Here is a 20163-nt window from a genome sequence, read left to right on the forward strand (position 1 = left end):
CAATTTTCCTGAAATGTGAATATTCAGATTTCTTACTTTTGCTAATCCTTCAAATACTGTATAAAAGTAAACATCTATGGAGATTCTTAGTTATCCAGGTTATGATTGTCTCAAAGGTGCTTTTCAAAAGGCAGCTGGACTTCCTTTGTTTTTTCTTGAAGATGTTTCACTTGTCATCCAAGAAGCTAAGTATAAACATACAGTATATACATTGTATAAAAGTATATGTATGCTGTCCAGAGACATTCTGAGGGTGAGATGGGTTGTATCTAAATTTGATAAATAAATAAATAAATGAAAAAGACAGTAGCCATAATTCAAAATAAAGGTTTTTTAAAATGCGGAGGAAACTCCCCATAGCTACAATAAATCCCACTACTCCCTCATCCCTCAAAAAAGGATTGATATGTAAGAGTTTTTAACCGTAAATTAAACCCAGTCCACGTAGAATAATATTGACCAATCTTTCAATTATGTTAATAAAAGACTATTTCAAAGAGTGGGAGTGAACACATTTCTTCCATCTAAAATATTATGATGGAACTAATTATTTCTTTCCAACCACAAGGTTCTATTTGTTATAGAAGGAGAATTTCGAAGCTCTTCATTCCTTATATATTGTTTAACATCAGATTGACATTGATAAATTGTATTACAGGTAGTCCTTGACTTACAACCATAATTGAGCCCAAACTATCTGTTCCTAAGTGAGACATTTGTTAAGTGAATGTTGTCCCCTTTTACTTCCTTGTTTGCCATGGTTGTTAAGTGAATCACTACAATTCTTAAATTAGTAACATAGTTGTTAAGTGAATCTGACTTCTCCATTGATGTAGCTTGTCAGAAGGTTGCAAAAAGATCACATGACCCTAGGACACTGCAACTGTCATAAATATGAGTCAGTTGCCAAGCATCCAAACTTTGATCATGTGACCATGGAGATACTGCAAACGTGGAAAACAATCATAAATCACTTTTTTCTGTGCCATTGTAACTTTGAACAGTCACTAAGTGTTGTCAGTCGAGGACTACCGGTACGTTCCCTTAAATCATATAAACGCTACTGTGAATATTAGGCCAAAACAAGACAGCCGTAATTCATGTTGGAATAATAATAATCAAATATATTAAATCTAATGGATTTCTCACAGTTATTTTTTTTATTATTGAATCTACAGATACTCCCAAAACATATATTTTTCAAGTAGTGGAACAGTTCCATGTGACACAGACAAAAGAAACACGTTGATGTATAGTTTCATGTTCTTACAACAGTAGGTTTACAGTTGTAAGTGTACATAGTAACTTAGTAACTGTATGTTTACTAAGCTTTGATTGTAATTAAATTGATTGTGTTATGTTTGCTGAAGGAATAATTTAAAGCAGTTCTAGTTTTCTTTGATAGTATGGCAAAAACATCTAAGGCCATATGGGCTGTTGTGAAGCTGAAATTACTGTAAAATTACAATGTGTTTTACTTAAATTATGTTTCAATATATGCCCATGATGGCGAATCTTTTTTGGCTCGCGTGCCAAAAGCAGGAGGAGCGCATGGGTGTTGTGCGCAGGCGTGCCATACCCATAATGCAATGTGCACAACCCCAGCATGCATTTGCACATGACCAGCGCTCCCCCCCAATTTTTGGCGTGCTTTTTTCGGCCTCTCCAGACTCCAGAGGCTTTGTAGGAGCCTGTGGAGGGCAAATACAGCCTCCCCCCCCCCAAGGCCTTCCGGAAGCTTCAGGAACTTCCCTGAAGCCTCTGGAGCGCAAAAAACCAGCCCTACGGGCAAACTGGAAGTTCAGGAACGGACTTCTGGTTTGCTCATAGGGCTGGTTTTAGCACTCCGGAGCCTAGAGGGGCCTTCCAGAGAAAATGACTTCCGGTTTCCTCGTAGAGTCATTTTTTGCTCTCTGGAGTCTTCAGGGAAGCCTCGGGAAGGCCCCTGAAGGCTCCAGGGGGCTAAAACCAGTCCCACGAGCAAACTAGAAGTACGTTCCCGAACTTACAGTTTGTCTGTAGGGCCGGTTTTTCGTGCCTCGCGTACCCTGACAAATGGCTCCGCGTGCCACCTGTGGCACGCATGCCACAGGTTCGCCATCACAGATATATGCTATAACTTAGTCATGAAGAGTGAAAGATCTGCATTTTATAAATAGCCTAAAAGAGGGACAAACATATTTCAAATATGAAATGAATATATGGTGTGAGTATATGGTATAATTGTTTCCAGTGACCTTCCAAGCTGACCTCATGTACTGACCCATATGATCCTGTAGCTTGATGACTATGATGCCTGATAGAACTTTCCACATTATATGGAAGCAGGTTTTGGCTGATAGTTAGACAGTGCTGTTCCCTTGTGGGGTCTTTCATGATCAGCACTGTTCTTCCTTGAATTAGCCATTTTGGGTGCGAACCTGCTTCCAGCAGCTGGGTCATCTTTGCTGCTAGGCATTCATGTACTGCTATTAGTTTTTTTAAATCAGGTGTGGGTGGTGTCCAAGCCAGGTGTCCAGCTTTTCATGTTCTTGACCCACAACTATAAGTCTGCTATTGTGATGATAACTAGTACTTGTCTTAAATAATTGCTGTGCTCTGTTCTCAGGTCCTACAGCCATATTGCATTCTCTTTCTCTCATATTTTCTTCCAGTACTGTTCAATTTCTGCTATTGTGCTATTTCTGTGTTGTTGCACTGCAGTTGGGAGTACATCTTGAAAAGTTCTTCAAAGAACACAGCATTTATCCTTTTGGCCTCTGCTTCTCTAGTGTATTTTCTTAGCCTGATAGCCAATGTGATGAGCCTTTGCATAGGAGTTTGTAGGGCTTCAGATGGAGTCAAGCCCTTGTATTTTTTTCAGGAGTCTTATTCTTAATCTTCATAGCCTTTGGTAATTCCACCAGCTGACTAACCTCTCCTTGAGTTGCCTTGATTTTAGCCTCTAACCTTATTTTCTGGGGGAGAGGAATTATGTATTGCTTTTTTTTTTCTTGATTGTGTCGTGAAGTAGTAGGAAGGGATAATTTTGATGAGATTTTCAAGAGTTTTGGCAACTTGTCTGTTGTAATCTGGATACAGAGATCCGGAAGACAAAACAGCTCCTGCTATCTTATGTCAGGTCAGCACACTTGGGCCCTCTTCTCCCACAAAATGGTTCAGGTGTTTCTTTAACCGGTGGTGGCGGGCTGTGCCTTCTGCCCTATTCCATGGAGCAAGATTTGGTAAGGTTTCCTCATATCATTTGCTGAGCTGATTTTGGACAGCAAATGTCCCAGTTGGAGAGCTCAAATGAATTAGCATGGACACTTTATGTAAACACAAGAGGGCGAGGTCTGACCCTTCCCTCCCCAAATGTCTTCTCTCTTATCTAATCTTTCCTAGAGGAATCTGCCAGTCTGGGAAGATTCTTGTGAAGGTGCAGAACAATAAAGTAGCTACTTTGAATTCTACCTGTATGAGTCTGATCATTTAGGCTTCACAGCTCAATTGGTAATAAATACCTGCTGACCTATAGTTTCTCTGGGTCAAATTCTTCCATTTCTTCATGTTTTTAGTGTCCCCTCCCTCTCTCTGTATTTCTTCTGAGGAACTTCTGTTTTGAGCAGAAACGTTTTGCCTTTTCTAGTGTGTTGCTCTTTTATATTTTCCTCCAACAAAGTTAAAAACTTGGACTTCCAGATGATGTTTAAACAAGAGGTGAATTATCAGACATATTTCTTAACAGAACATATTATTTAGGGTCTCTCCTGCACCTGCTCTCTCCCAAACTCCAGATTGTGATATATGTTTCTTACCTGTGTACTGTTGTTGATTTCCCAGAATCTGCTTATGTACTTTATTTTACCAAACAGTATAATCATTGATGAAACTTTAATATACGTCTATGTCCATGTCCACCCGTCCGTCCATTCATCCATCTATCTTTTTGTCTTTCTTTTTGTCTGGCTGTCTATTATATTAAACTTATTGGTGTATATATATATATATATATATATATATATATATATATATATATATATATATATATATATATATATATATATATATATATATATATATATATATATATATATATATATATATATTTTATGTTTTTATAATATAGAAGCATTAGTATAGGTAGCGCTCAGGGCTAGCACATAACAACTAAAATGTGGTTGTTATGTGGAAAATCACATGACCATGACTGTGCTTAAGACTTCAGCTTTTCTTTTTCCCTATTCCTCTGCTCTTTGGAATATTCACTTGAGTGAATAGCTATAAGATAATTAATGTTTCTGTTTGTATTCATTAGAGAAGCAAACTGCTGGTGCTATGGCATTCCTTTAATGTAAATTGGCCATTGTGTGCCTGCTTACTCTCTTATAATAACTTCTTCTCCAATCTCTCTGCTCTTCATTGGGAGTGGGGCAGTGAATGGATCAGGCACAAGAGAGATTGCTTAAAGAAATCTCTTGTTTAGGCATCTTTTGACTCTATGGCGGGAAGAAAGAAAAAAGAGTCAAGCACAGAACAACATGTACTAACTGCTTGAGGGAGATAGGCAGGCCAAAAACATATACATACACACAGGGAGAGGGGAGAGAGATAGATGCTGCAAAGATTATAAATGAGCACTCTCTTCTCAAAAGTTATTTTTCAGCATCGCCATAACTTTGAATGGTCGCTGCATGAGGCAGTCAATAAGTTAGGCCTTCCTATATATTAAATATATCTCTGCTGTGTTTCTTTACTGTTATTAGTGTCTTGCTTCATCATGCTTCCACTGCATTGAAAACTATAATTATTAATTAGTTTGATTTGCTCTTCCTTATTTGGGAAGTCAAGTTTATGATTCTCTATGGTAATTTTGTCACTCTCTAGAAATGACCCAGTATTATTCTTCATTCACTATGTGTATCAGTGGTGGGTTTCAAAAATTGTTCGAACCTACTCTGTGGGTGTGGCCTCCTTTGTGGGAGTGGCTTGCAGCCCATGTGACTGGATGGGAGTGGCTTGCCGCCCACATGACCAGATATGAAGATGCCGACGACACTTGTCAGAACCACCTTAAATTACCTCACACACAGCACTGGCATGCATAAGAATATGATGTAAACTTGTTTTTTAAAAGGCATCTTTGGTTTGCGTTAAAACAACTTCAACACACGCAATGTTCTGATTGCACCACAAACGCAGTAGTCATCCTTACCTTTCACAGAGGCACTGAGTTTTATAAATATGAGCATGATAGTGTAGAATAACCATATCCAAGTACCTGTGGGTTTCAAAAAATTTTGGAACCTCTTCTGTAGGTGTGGCCTGTTTTCCAGGTCCACTGGTGGAACCTCTTTTAACCGGTTCGGTAGATTTGACGAACCGGTTCTACCGAATAGGTGCGAACTGGTAGGAACCCACCTCTGATGTGTATATGCAAAACTATGTGATTGCAAATGCAATAGATCTTCCACTGTATAGAAGTATCCTGAGATAGACTTAAAAAATTATTTGTGGGAGAACATGAATAACACCCTCCCTTGCTTATCTATATTTTTTCAAACACAGCAAACTGTAACAAATTATATAGCTAAGATATGATGCACCACACTTGTATGCTAACATCTTGCAACTGAGGGTGAGCAGCTGGCATGGTGCTATAGTACTTGTATACTAAGCCTTTGACATTATAAATGTGTGTATGTATTTGTATGAATTTTTATGGGTTTGAGATTTGTGATTCTGCCTCTAATTCAGTTTCCAAATACTACTAAAAAGAGCCATTGATCTCACTGTATGGAAGGAAGCATTGCATATATTTTGACTACTAAGTTATGTAATTTCCTGTTATTTAGAGGGTTCTATGTATTCCCATTTTGCCTGAGATATTTCGGTGGATACACAATTAATATATCAATAGCCATAGCAGGTCAGCTCTTGAGAATATTTTTATTTTATTTGGAATGAATGACTGGGCTGAACTAAACCAACAAAGAGTTTTGCATAAAAGCTTTAGAAACAAAGTTGGTGGAAGTTTCAAAATGGTGATTAGCTTTATCCTGAGCTTTTAGCACCATAAAGAAGCTATCGTGGTAATCTACAGTTTATATGCCATTTTTTTCTGCTTGAAGGGACCTAAATTACATTTGCAGCAAATGCAAGCTGTTACATCTATCGGAAAAAAAGGTGATATGTCTCGAGGAAAGAGGGTGTGTGTCGGGGAATGAAAAGGTTTTGCCGCTGTTGAGAAAGGATATTAGAAAGAGGAAATTTGTATAGGAGAAAAATGCAAGTTCACAGAAGAACATGGCAAACAGAATTGGCAGTAAAAGAGTTCTGCAGCCAAAGCTAGGCTCTTACAGCAAAGAGTCATTGTGAAGAAACACTGTGTTGATCAATACTCTTAGTAAGTCTTGTGTGCATATTGATATAACCTTGGAGAGAGGTTATAATGTAACTTTGCTTATTTGTAGAGAGTTTGGGAACATTAGTAATTTAGAATCAGCAAAATTTTCTGGCTCTGGACATTGAAGCTCACTTTTGAACAAAGACACTGGCTTCTAAAAAATATTTGCATAAAATTGCCAAAATGTGGGAGATTTTGATTTTTAAAACTGTTATTAATGATTTGGGGTATCTACATTGAAATATACTATAGATTGTCCAGTAAAATCAAGAGACGAAATGTGTTACAGTAGCTTGTGGCTACCATCAACTGTGGTATTTTACTGGACCAACTCTGGGGATTGGGAGTAGGGGGCACTGTTTGCAGTGATTCTTCTCCATTCTCCCTGACGGATACCAGTCAGTATTAATGGGGGAGAAGAGTTGGACTACCCTATTCTAGGCAAATGATTCTGTTTGTGGGCTGGCTTAGTGCCTGGAGGCTATAAGGGGCTGGAGGGGAGAAATTGGCTGCAAGTCAACCTTAGCAAGAAAGAATCAAAGTGTCCCATCCCCCATCTCCCCCCCCCCTCCAAACAGGAGAATTGATATTTTTGATTGGATGAGATAATACTCCCCCTCACAGATCTGGTGCACAATGTGGTTCCTCTTTGACTCACAGATCCTGCTAGAAGAACAGGTGACAGCCATGGCTAGGGGGACCTTTGTATAAAATCATCTTGTGTGCTAATTGTGTCCATTCCTGGACCAGGAAGCATTCCCTACAGTCGGCCATGCCTTAGTCACCTCCTGTTTGGTTTACTTTACACGAGGCTTCCCATGAAGACTATCTTGAAGCTGCAACTGGTTTGGAATGCAGCTGCTTAGGCAGTGATGGGAATATCTTAAATATGTCCATATAAGTTGTGTGCTTTGTGAGGTGTACCAGTTGCCCATTTGCTCCAGATGTGAGTCAAGGTGCTGACTGTTACCTATTCTTACCTATTCTTACCTATTCTATACCAAAGCCTTACATGGTATATGGTGTGGTTACTTGAAAACTATCTATCTCCCATAGTATCTGCCCCAGTTGATTTGATCTTACAGGATCGATGCACTGCAGATCCCTTTGATTACATAATATACTGTGTCAGGAGCACAAAAGTATGCCTTTTTTGTGGCAGCATCTGGTTTCTGCAATGAGGTTCCCCTTGAGGTCTAGATGACCTCTATTCTTCTGTTGTTTAGAAGGACCTTAGAGACCTAGGCTCTAAGGAGAGAATTAAGGCCCTTTACTTTGTCCTTATTCAGTTTTGTCTCTCTCCCCATATTTTGTGTTATTTTATTTTGTTTTAATTTAATTTAATTTAATTTTAATGGTGGTGGTTGTATTTTTCTTCTTTAAATTGTGGGCCTCGCAAAATTATTGAGAGGCAGGCGTCATACAAATTTGTTATATAAATGAAATGATTAAAAAATAATTGTTAGGGTTGCAGTGCATCCTGAAATACATCTTTTTAACATTTCCACAGCCTTGCTAAAAATTACATTTTTTCTATGTACTTGTTTAAAGGGATCACATTCTTGACCAGCAAACAAATTTAGGAAATATACCATACATTTTATTGGACTAAATCTATCCAATCTTCTTTACCAAGAAAACAACAGAAATCTCTGTAAAATTAAGTATCTTAAAGGGGTGGGGGTGGGGGTGTCAAGGTTAACTGAAGATTCTCTAACTAAAGATTTAGAAAAGATTTAAGTAAATAAGATTCGACCTTCATATTATGTTTATAGGTTTGCCTGCAGGTAAAAATGGCTGCCAGATTATGAAACCTTGACAATTATATTTCAAATTATATAAAATGCTGCATTTATATATCAAAGTAGTAAAAAAGCAAGTCTATAGATAATTTTTACCTAGTTACATGTTTGTAGGCTTGTGGTCCGGATTGTACCCAGAAAATTTACATTTCATGATATTTCTCACTTGATAAAAAGTTCTAATGGCAGATACTATCAGTCTATATGTTGCAGGTAAGTATGAACTAAATCAGTTTCTTACCAGGAGTCTACAATATATTATAACAAGCCTTGAGTGAAAAAATGAGCATTTCATTTCAATTGCCCCTTAAATGGTTATGAAAATGCCTACAGCAGAAAATTCTAAATTCTGGGCAATAACATTAAAAGAATTGCCTCAAAGGTGACATTTCCCCCCTCTTACAGTGTGTGTGTGAGAGAGAGAGGGAGGGAGAGGGAGGGAGGGGGAGGGAGGGAGAGGGGGAGAGAGAGAGACCAAAGAGGGCGTCAGAAATTTCAGAAGAGTTGCAGCTGAATTTTTGTGTATATCGATGAGCATATTCAAATCTTTACAGATACATAATTACAAAAGGTGGGTTTTTTTAAAAGAAAAAAGTCTATAAAGCTACAGGGATAGTGGCAGAGTGCAGAGACAACTGACACGGGGTGTCAGGGATGATGGGTTCACATCACACTGCTGGATGGCAGCTTCATTCTATGGTGTTGCGGCTTCCCGTGGTGCAGCTTCAACCATAATGGTGGCTTTTAGCTTCACCCAACAGTGCTTCTGGGACAGGCTGGAGCTGATTTTTGTCCTGCAAAGGACTTTGTGGTGTAGCTCAGACAGAGATGAGTTCCTATGAGTTCGGACCAGTTCAGCCGAATCGGTAGTGGTATGCCAGCCTGGGTCGCAGAACCAGTAATGATTGCTGGTTGGCCACGCCCCCGAACTGATCCACCTGCTTGGACGCTCATCTCCCGAAGCTTCCAGCATTGCAAAGGAAAGGCGGGTGGTGGGGTTGCCTGGCAAGTTTTGCAGCCAGCAACTTTGGGAGATGTTAGCCTGGCAGGGAGGGGGCAGCCCAACAAGCTTCACAGTCGCATGGCTGTGAAGCTTGTTGGGGCCCTGTCCCCACCAGGTGAGCGGTTCCCGAAGCTGCCGGCATTGCAAAGGTGAGGTGGGGCGGTCCGACAAGCTTCGCTCTCGCATGGCTGCGAAGCTTGTCAGGCCACCACCCCTGTCCCTGCCAAGCTAGCATTTCCTGAAGCTGCCGGCATTATGAAGGTGAGGTGGGGAAGGGGAGCAGACTGGCAAGTTTCACAGCCGCTGGCTTCGGGAGATATTAGCCTGGCATGGAGAGGGGATGGCCCAGCAAGCTTTGCAGTCGCGTGACTGCAAAGCTTGTCGGACCACCACCTCTGTCTCTGATAGGCTAGCGTCTCCCGAAGCCGCCGGCATTACGAAGATGAGGCAGAGAGGGGCAGGTGGCCTGGCAAGTTTCCCAGCCGGTGACTTTGGGAGACAGTAGCCTAGCTAACAGCTTTCTCCTTTCCCCATGGCCCTTCCATGCTTGCCTTCCATGTGGCTTTCCTGGCAGTCCCCCATGCCTGCTTGCCTTCTGAGTTTGGTGGTGCTGCAGGAGGTTGGGCAGATGCATAATAAAGCATACTGTCTTCAAAGCTTGGATCTACCGGAAGAGAAGGTGATGAAAATCCTTGTTAGCTTGCTTACTTTATAAGTAGTTCAAGACGCAAATATGCCTAATGCCTCTTCCTCCTCCTATTTTCCCCACAACAACTCTGTTACATGGGATGGGTTGAGAGAGAATGATGGCCCAAAGTCACCCAGCTAGCTTTCGTGCCTAAGGTGGACTGGAACTCACATTCTCCTGGTTTCTAGGCGAACACCTTAACCACTACCCCAAACTGGGTATGACGTACGTATATGATGCATGATTTGAGTATGATGTAGTCCTAGAGTTGAATGCTTTCATTTTGTCTTTTTGCTAGAGACTTCATTATATTTCCACCAACAAAGATATTTTTAGTAATGAGTTATTTTATCTTTAGATAGCTCATAGAATCTAATTTAGTGGTATTATGGCATCTAGAGCCTGATTTTTCAAGTGGCTATTAATAACCGTTAAAGACTTTCAGCACCTCTTACAATAAAAGAGCTAAATGCTAATTATATGTCTTTTATACAGGCCCCTTTGTTACAGTTACAGAACAGCAACTCTTGTCAAAGTTCTGTCAAATTTTTCCAGTATTAGGAAAAGCATTCTTTTGCCTATAGAAGATCATAGATACTTATTTATTTAGCATATGGCATATAGTGTCAGGGAAATCTACACATCTAACAATGCAGTCCTGACAGACTAGATTGCTAGTTCATTCTGTTGGGCGCTTGCACATCTATCCTTAGTGCACGGGGGAGGAAGGGGGCGAACTAGCTTTACACCAATTAACCAGTAGCACTCTGGTTGCTGGCTCTTCGGGCTCCTCTACCAGTCTTACCTCACCTGGCTTCATGTTGCATTGCCTCCTGTCCAGCCAGGTCCGGTGCTGCCGTCCGTTCTACACACACATGAACACAGCGAGTTTTTTTTACCCACCGAAGTGGTACCCATTTATTTACTGGCAATATTGCATGGGCAGGAGTTAGGGACTGGGCGATGGGAACTCATTCTGTCTCATGGACCTGGGTTCAAACTGTCAGAATGCAGATCATTTCTGGCGAGCAGTTCCAGCGTCATTAAGCCTCTGTGCCATCGTTTCCCCTCACAAATGCTTTCTTTGTATTTTTATTAATTTTATCTTTTTATTTAGTGTTTTCATATTTTTTTGCAATTTTTTCCTCTTTTTAATTCTTTAAAATGTATGTTTCAGGTAAATAAAAATAAATGGTATGGGAGGGGGGTCTTAAAATATCAAATATGTTTCATTTGAATAATACATTTATATTTCTTATGTTTTTAAGATAAGGACAATTCAATAGATTTTATTTCATGTGAACTAGCTATCCCAGGAACTGGATTTCAACTTCATTAGGCTGGAAGTATAAAATGCTGATATACTAACACATGTGATATAGACTTTTTCAACTATTGTGCCATTGTAATTTAATTTCTATGAATGTTTTGTGTATATAGTTTATGAAATAATATGATTTAAAAGATGAATTTAATTCTGAAGTATGTACAAAAAATATGGAATTTATCATCATACCTAGGTATCTGAAAGCAATATATCATAAATGGTTATTGCCTTAACATGGAAAATAATAATGTGAATTTATAGTTTTGGATTGAAGTGTTCACATTTTGCTTATAAACTCTGTCAATTTGATCAATACTGCTTCATAAGGTCATTATTTGGGGAACTAACTGCTTTTTGGCTATTAGGAACCTTTGGATCAACAGTTTGATATTGTAAGCTTCCTATGAGTCCTTAGCAAAATATATTTTAAATACAAGTTTAAGGACACTTTTTAAAAATAAACAGCAAAAGAGCTATTAGAATTTATATTCGGGAAAGTTTCAAATAGTCTAAAAGTCCAGATGGATTTGAAATAAGGGAAGTTTGAAAGTAGTCAAGTACCAAGATGTAGCACCAACCCCGAAGTGGCCAGAAAAATCCAACTGCCCCTGTTCCCTTTCTCCTCAATAGTTTGGGTCCTTCAGCTCACAGTCACTGATCTAGAATCTCAGGATCTCTTGTTCCGATCATTCACCCAATCATCTCTATTCATCTGGTTCAGTTCAGCCTCCTGGGTGTAGCTGGCGCCCCTCTGGTCACTGGCTCGGTCTCTTACACAACTCTCTAGTTTACCTTCGCTCTCTTGCTCTCTCTAGATCAATGTTGCTCCCTTTTTCTCTTTCTGGATTGATTATGCTCTTGCTCTCTTTGTGTGTGTCAGCGTTGCTCCCTTTCTCTCTCTTTGGATTGGCTTTGCTCCTGCTCTCTGCCTCTCCCCCTTCTGTATTTATGACAGTTGCAATTCCTGGGGTCATGTGATCACCCTTTGCGATCTTCTGACAAGCAAAGTCAGAAGCCATATTCACTTAACAACCATGTTTCTAACTTTAACAACTGTGGTGATTCACTTAATAACAGCAATTATGTGGCAAGAAAAGTTGTAAAATGGGATAAAACTCACTTAACAACTGTCTTGCTTAGCAACATAAATTTTGGGCTCAATTGTTGTCATAAGTTGAAAAAATCCTGTAAATGTAAAAACTATATAATGGAAAATATATCTGGATGCTTTCTGCTGCTTGAAGATTTTAATGTGAATTTCTGATGTATATCTTATGTTTCATTTTAATACTCAGTGTTCAGTTATATTAGTTGCCTTTAGGTGTAATTTGGAATGTAGAAACTAAGCCTAAATACTGATTTTTGCAAATGTTGGCAGCATCTTTTTGTAATGGAATCTGGATAAAATACTCATTTCACCTTATGTAAACTCTGAATAGATCATCTCCTATTTTAGCTGTGATAGATTTCTGCAATTGGCTAGAATTACTATTTTCAGTTATGTTAGCCACCACATAATTTACCTGTTTTTCAGGCATTAATTTAGAACATTTTGAAATGTAATTTTATCTTTCATAGAGTTATGGTAGTATATTTGTTCACCTTTTTTGTCTTCTGCAGACTCTAAATAGTCTGTTAGTTATGCCTGGAAACTATGGGTATCTTTTCAGATGGAGCATCCAATAAAGTTTAACAAAGCAGCATAATCAGTTAGAATACTGCAATGGATTAGCATTTAGTCTTTGCAAAGAGTTAAATTCAGACTGTATAATATTGTAATTTGTTTCACTTATTTGAAAGTAATTAAATGTCATTGTCTTATTAATAATTCAATGACAAATTAATACAAGGACAAATTAATACAATGCATAAATGTCATTTCCTCGAAGTACTATTTTATAACATTTTCCCAGAATATATTTTACCATTAAAGCCTGTTTTGCAGGTTGCTTAATAAAAAGAAAACAGATACATCACTGTCATACTTATAGTCTTCTAATTAATAGCTGAGGAAGTTGTGTGACTTGTTCAGAATTAAACAATGTAGGGTGGGCTTTGGGGGGTTGGGTTGAGGGGTTAAACTTGGAGCATTTAACTATTGATAACTAATTATTTTTCTTGCCCAGTTTTTTGGCATGACATTGGGTGTTTGTTTTTTTTATAATCTTATCTGCAAATTTATTGAAACCTTAAAATAAAAGTATATTGCAGTATTTGAACCCTGGGCACTTTGCTAACATTTTGTCATGAAACTTATTTGTTTTGATTTCTTATATTTCTCTTTATTATTTTCTTTTTAGTGAGTGACAGTTGCTTCAGGAACCTTGCAGAAGACCGCAGTGGGATAAACCTTAAAGACCTCATCCAGGATCCTTCTTTGTGAGTATTTATTTTCAAGGGTGAATAACAGATTTCTAATTGATAAACACATATATTAAGCCTATGTGGAACATTCAAAAAGTTGATTTCCAAAGTGAAATGCTCTTCTCAAACTCTTTAACAGTCACTTCTTATGAAAAACTTGTGCTACTGCTTTGATGAAGTTCTTTAATTATGGGTGTTTTTGTATACATAGACAGCACTTTCAATTGAATAGCTTAAAAATAGCATGAAATGCTTATACAGGCAGCTGAGTGAGTTTTCTGAAGTATGTGGTTACTTTTAATGCTTTAATGGGGAAATTTACTGATGTTAACACATTTCTTAAAGCAACCTTTTAAAAAAAACATTTGCATGATTCATATTTATACAAAAGAACATTATACATAGGTACATGCAAAGATATAAAAATAATTCATCATCTCCTGTTCAAGTTTCAGTAGAACTTTCAGAATAAGAAGCATCATAAGACATTTCCAGAGTTAACTTTAATTAAGGCAATCTTTCATTCTGACTTTAGCTTCACACAGTTATGAAATTGGGAGCTAAGGTTGATATCTGAACCAATATGTTTCATGTTAAATAATGATGGCATGGAATGTCTCATAGAAATTGAAGTTTTCCAAGGCATCATAGAGCTGAAACAGTATGGAACACTTTAGCTGATATTTGAGTCTAAATCATCAAAAATTATTTGCAATGCTAAGATTCTAGGATATAAAAGCTTGATTATTTCTATATGATAGTAAGCAGTAAATAGATCACAGAAAGAACTTGAGTGGGAGGTGCCAAGAAGAGCAGTTAGTAGAATGCATACCACCTGGCTACTCAGACGTGGTTTTCAGTGAAATCTTGGCAAACATTTCTTATTCTAATTTATTATGAGATTCCATACATAATTTATAAAATCTGTAAAAGCATACTTTTCACTAGAAGTTATTTTCAGAGATTAAAGAAATACTTTCTTGTATCATTTATTTCTGTTCCTCATCTTCCTTTTCTTTCTTGGATGTCGTACAAAAGCATTGCCTTATTTACGTTTCTTTTGTAATATGTATATTCTCAATTAATCCTGAGTTAGGTTATAATGTAACCAGGTTGGTCAGAAATCTGGCTTTGCTAAAATGTACTGGGAATTGAACTGCCATTACTCTGTTACTGTTTCTCTTCCTACAATATTAAGACCTTGTTTATAGTAAAAAAAATAGTATATAAGGTCAAAACATATAGCTGATAATTGGTTTTTGGCTGATGGAGGATGGCAATTCATGGCTGTAGGGAGTAGAAGTGAGAAAGAACAAGTATTTCAATCTGAAAGATCTCTGCTGATAGAATATATGAAAACAGCTAGTAGCTACAGAGAAGTGGGGGTTCTTCAACAAGGTATTCAACAAACCAGGAAAGTCAAGAACTAATGTTTATACAGAGAATTGACCAGCCTTCTTTCTAACCCTAACTAAATATACAGTAATATAATTTAATGAGGCTCACATAGTAGAATATCATACCCCAAGTATCTTTGTCAATATAGAACCCAACATAGTTGGCTTATTGGAACTGTAACTCTTTTGTTGCCTATTAATGAAAGATTAACTAGTATATTTTGGACCATTTACACAAGAGACAAAGGTCCATGATTACTCACCTGATGGTTTATCACAGCTGCAATTACAGTTTCCTGAGAGATCATACTCCGTATTTCTAAGGGGTTTGCTTTGTTTACATTTTAAAGGGTGCATTATTTCTTTCCCATTAATTGGTTAAAAAGTTCTCAGTTGTGTTTTTGTGACCACAAAATTGGTATAAAAGGATATAAAAATATCACAGAACATTTTAGTGTCCTCTGTCTTTAATGTTTCTTCTGAACAGATGGAGAACGAAAAGGAAAAGGGTTGAGGGAAAGAATGGGAAAAATTATGTTCTTTCATGAAAGGGAATCCAGGTCAAACAGTCTATTAAGATCGATAAAATATAGACGTGTACATACCATCTGTGTCAGGACATAGATATCTTAGTATTTTTATCAATGGACACATGAGCATCAAGTCAGCAAGAAGAAAAATGGGGATTTCCTGATTGAGATTTTCTCTGAGAAATTCTATGATATAGTGCTTCAATTAGAGTGTCTCTCCAGTTATCTTTTTAATACTCTCTTGTAATTCTTAATCTCTGTCTGGAGGATTTATCTAGGATTTGACCAGGAGGAAGAGGCTGGTTTGATAAATAATCCAGATATGGGAAAGGAAAAGTGGTGGGAGACGTACTGAGCAATATTTATAAATGTAACATTAACTTCCTGCGCCTTTATCTATCCTAGCCCCTAGATCCTATTGCTTGTTGGCAGCTGCATTCTAGTTTATGGTCTAGAAAATATTAGCATCTAGACCAGAGTTGTCAAACTAAATTTCATTGAGGGCACATCAGCATTGTGTTTGACCTCGGGAGGCGGGGTAGGGGTGGCCAGGTATATGTCACTTGTTTCAGGGGTGCCTTTGGTGGCCTGAGAGTTCTGCCAATGAAAATGGGCTGTTTCCAGGGTGGCCCTGCAGGTCAGATCTAAGCATCCTGCAAGCTGGATCCGGCCTCCGGGCCTTGAGTTTGATACCCCTGGTCTAGACATTGACTTTCTCAAGAAAAGTCTTGGATTAAATCTGACAGGTAAGAGTAGTGCCCTAAAAGAGAATCATCCCTTTGAAGGAGTTGTTTAGAATAAGACTGCTGGCATATTAATTTTAACGTGTTTTCCAATATGGCTTTTTCCAGATGATAGACATGATGGGTCTGAGGCCAGCCAATATTTGGATAGAGGGCCAGGTATGGTAGTAATAATAATAGTAAGGATGTTATTACTATCGATGTCTACATATTTAGTCGATGGAAGTAAGTGCAGTGTTCTGAAAAAGAGTGTATTTCTGTAGATAAACAGTCTGTAGGGTAATAATTATCCATGGTCTGAGTTTTGGATTGGAAGAGGAAAAGCATGGCCTAAGTTTTAAAAGTGACAGTCAAAAGTAAATAGGGTAGGAGAATGAAGACTGGTCATTTTAATAGAAAAAAAACCATTGAACTATCACTTGCTTCAAACACTTTAAACAACTTTAAATGCCAGTAAATAATAAGCACTGTTCGTTTTGATCTTGGTTCAGGGTGAGAAAGCCTGTTTTGAACGTATTACTAAGTTCTGCTGGATAGAGGTATGCATGGAACTGAAAATATGGTGTTCTTTATGAATGAAATAAACTGCTCTGTAATTTTTGTTGCTCCATTCCATTCCAGCTCATTTTCAGTATCCAATTTCTGCTCTGAGTTATGTCATTATGGAATCAGAAGCAAATCTAAAATATCATGGTTAGATGTAGCAAACAGTAGAATGCTGAGATGGGGTGTAACACAGATGGCAGCAGGGAGAGAAGATAGAAAGTCTGATCTTTTTCTGCCATCCAATGGTTGCTGGGAGGGAAGCATTAAATTCTTTCAACACCCACCCCAATATTTAAATATGTACTTTACAGGCTACCCTAAGGTGACCAGACATCACGATTTCAGTGGGACAGTCACGATTTATAACAATTTGTCCTGTGTCCCGGGGTGTTTTTAAAAAGTCCCTATTTTCTGGCTTCATGTTGAAAGCCCAGTGGATTTGCTTAAGAAATCCTAACCGGGCAAGACAAAAGACACTCTGTCTAACCTCTCTCTCTCTGTCTCAGTACTTTCATTGAAGATATTAAAACTTTAAAGCAAGAAAACGGACCCCCCCCGCCCCTTTTACTCAATTTTATAAGAAAAGATGACTCAGTACCATAGAGCTCCAGGAAATACTTGGCTAGAGAGGTAGTGAATGTTCCTTCCTGGATTTTCCGGAGGGAAAGGGCACGGAGGTTGGAGGTCTGCTTGTGTGGAAAAAATGGTGGCAAAGTTTCTTTGAAAAATATTTCCCTAACCATTTTAATTTGCTTAGTTCTTTGTATTAACATCTACATCATTCTGGATTGACTTGGAGTGCTCACTTGTGCCTGCTGGTAAGTGAGCTGGGTTTTTTTCTTTTATTTTTTTAATGTATTTTAATATAATATAAATAATATTTTATTTATTGTGCATAGGATTTTCTAAAATAGTTTTATTCTGTGTGGATTCTTTTTTAAAATTGTCTTAGATTATTTAAAAAAAGATTCTATCCAAAATACAAAATACCAGCTGCAGTTATTCACTTAAGAACTGTGGCAAGAAAGGTGGTATAGTGACCAAAGTTACAATGGCATTGAAAAAAGTGACTGATGATCATTTTTCACACTTAGCGACCATTTTCACACTTAGCGACCGTTGTAGCATTCTCATGGTCACGCGATCAAAATTTTGATGTTTGGCAACAGATTCGTATTTATGATGGTTTCAGTGTCCTAGGGTCATATAGTCACCTTTTGACAAAGTCAAATGGGGAAACCAGATTCACTTATGGTACTAACTTATCAGCTGCAGTTATTCACTTAAGAACTGTGGCAAGAAAGATAATATAATGGGCTTAGTGACCAAAGTTACAATGGCATTGAAAAAGGTGACTGATGACCATTTTTCACACTTAGCGACCATTTTCACACTTAGCGACCGTTGCAGCAGCATCATGGTCACGTGATCAAAATTTTGATGTTTGGCAACAGTTACAATTTATATTTTTAAATTGTAGTTATGTTGAAATAAAAAAATATATTACAATACTATTTTTGTGTTGTATGAAAATTTTTGTTGCTCCATATAAAATTTTTAATCAAGCCCCCCCCTCCCTCCGGTCAAAGGTGTCCCTCTTTACCAATCTGAAAATCTAGTCACCTTGGGCTACCCACCAAAAATAGGACTATAGTTTCTATCTGGAAAAAAAAAAAGAATCCCATTCTGGGAAAAGCACACATATACACAAATTTCAACCTGGCTGCCATCCATCCTAAATATAAATTATATTTATCATCAGAGTACTCTGTAGTGTACATAACAAAAGTTAGTCATGTACTTACTTTCTCTGACACTTGAAGTGCTACAGAAGAACTGCAGTAAATCATCAAATCAAAAACTTCAAACATGTTTCTGCATCACTAAAACCATCACAGAATATCAGATTAGAAGGTATTTTACAGATCATTTAACCCAACTCTTTGCCTAGTACATGAGTCTACTAACAGCATTCTTATTCGGCCTTTATTTAACCACCTCTGTTTTACAACAGCGCATAAGAAAATTAAGTTCTGTTAATAACATTCACTTATAAATTTAGCAGGCCTACCACAGTAGAGGTTCTTTTTACATTTTTAAATAGATACTGACGTTACCAAATCCATAGAAAAGAGTGCAAGAGACTCTGCAAGGGTGAACAGCGTAGTAGTCAAATATTCCAAAAACTAACCAATTAAAATTACTGTCTGCTTTTCTAATACACTTGAAGTTAAACATTCAGGAACTGGAGACTAACAACATCACAGAGCATGTATGTGTCTGGCAGTGAGGTTGTGAGAATGGGGGAGCCATTCGGGAGGGATGATGAATAAATTGCATTGCAACTTGGATTTTATAAGGAGTACTGTATTTTTCAGAGTATGATGCACCTTTTTCCTCAAAAAAGAGGCTAAAAATCTAGGTGCTTCTTATACATTGAATACAGCATTTTTGCCTCCTGAAGCCCCGCCCCTTCACCAAAATGGTTGTGCATACCCTTATGGAGGCTTTCAGAGAGTTCCTGGAGGCTCGAGAGGGCAGAAATGCCCCCCAGCCCCCAGCTGCACTCTATAAGCCTCAATAAGGCTATGCATGCAATTTCTTTGACAAAAAACAAGCCCGTTTTCACAAAAATTGGCATTTTTTGCTCATTTTTGGTGCCCCACCCCCTCAGGAGCACTCTGCAAGCCCCCAAAGCTATTCATGCCTTTTTTTTAAAAGAGAGGGGGGGCATTTTCGTGAAAAATGGGCCATTTTTGGAAGGTTTGAAGAGTGCAAAAACTCCCCCCCCTCTTTCGGAAAGCTCTTTAACTGATTGATGAGAATTACATTGATCAAGTGCTGTGCCAGCAGAAACAAAGTTTTAGGTGCTGCAGATTGTCAGCGATTTCCTTCTCCAGCACATGGATAAATACACCTGGAAACATCTACCTACCTACCTACCCTCTCTCTCTCCCTATCTACCTACTGTACTTCTCTCTCTCCCTCCCTCCCTCCACCTACTTACTCTCTCTCTCCCTAACTAACTACTGTATTTCTCTCTCTCCCCCTCCCCTAACTACCTACATACCTACCTACCTACCTGCTCTCTCTCTCTCTTCCTACCTACTGTATTTCTCATTCTCAGTCTCTCTCTCTCTCTCTCTTTCTCTCTCTCTATCCCTCTACCTACCAACCTACCTACTCTCTCTCTCTCTATTCCTACCTAATGTATTTCTCTCTATCTCTATTTCTCTTCTCTCCCCTACCTATCTACTGTATTTCTCTCTCTCTCTCTCCCTCTCTCTCCCTCTATCTACCTACTTACTTTTTTTATTTGCCTCTTCAAAACTTTGGTGTGTCTTATCTTCCGAAAAATACAGTATATAAATTCACAAT

At 38.2% G+C, this 20163-nt stretch overlaps 1 protein-coding gene across 13 annotated transcripts in view; it reads left to right on the forward strand.

Annotated features, from left to right (window-relative positions):
* GPHN (gephyrin) overlaps positions 1 to 20163 on the forward strand; it is a 234873-nt gene that overhangs the window by 15369 nt on the left and 199341 nt on the right. For all 13 annotated transcript variants that reach the window (XM_087720983.1, XM_087721001.1, XM_087721009.1 and 10 more), the window contains exon 2: positions 13506 to 13584. In XM_087720983.1, coding sequence (XP_087577109.1) covers positions 13506 to 13584 — 79 coding nt within the window. The remainder of the gene's footprint in view (positions 1 to 13505; positions 13585 to 20163) is intronic.

The sequence above is a fragment of the Thamnophis sirtalis genome, unplaced genomic scaffold (assembly GCF_051295495.1).
Source record: "Thamnophis sirtalis isolate CommonGarterSnake01/CBP01778 unplaced genomic scaffold, rThaSir2_p1.2 scaffold_1, whole genome shotgun sequence".
Lineage (NCBI taxonomy): Eukaryota > Metazoa > Chordata > Lepidosauria > Squamata > Natricidae > Thamnophis > Thamnophis sirtalis.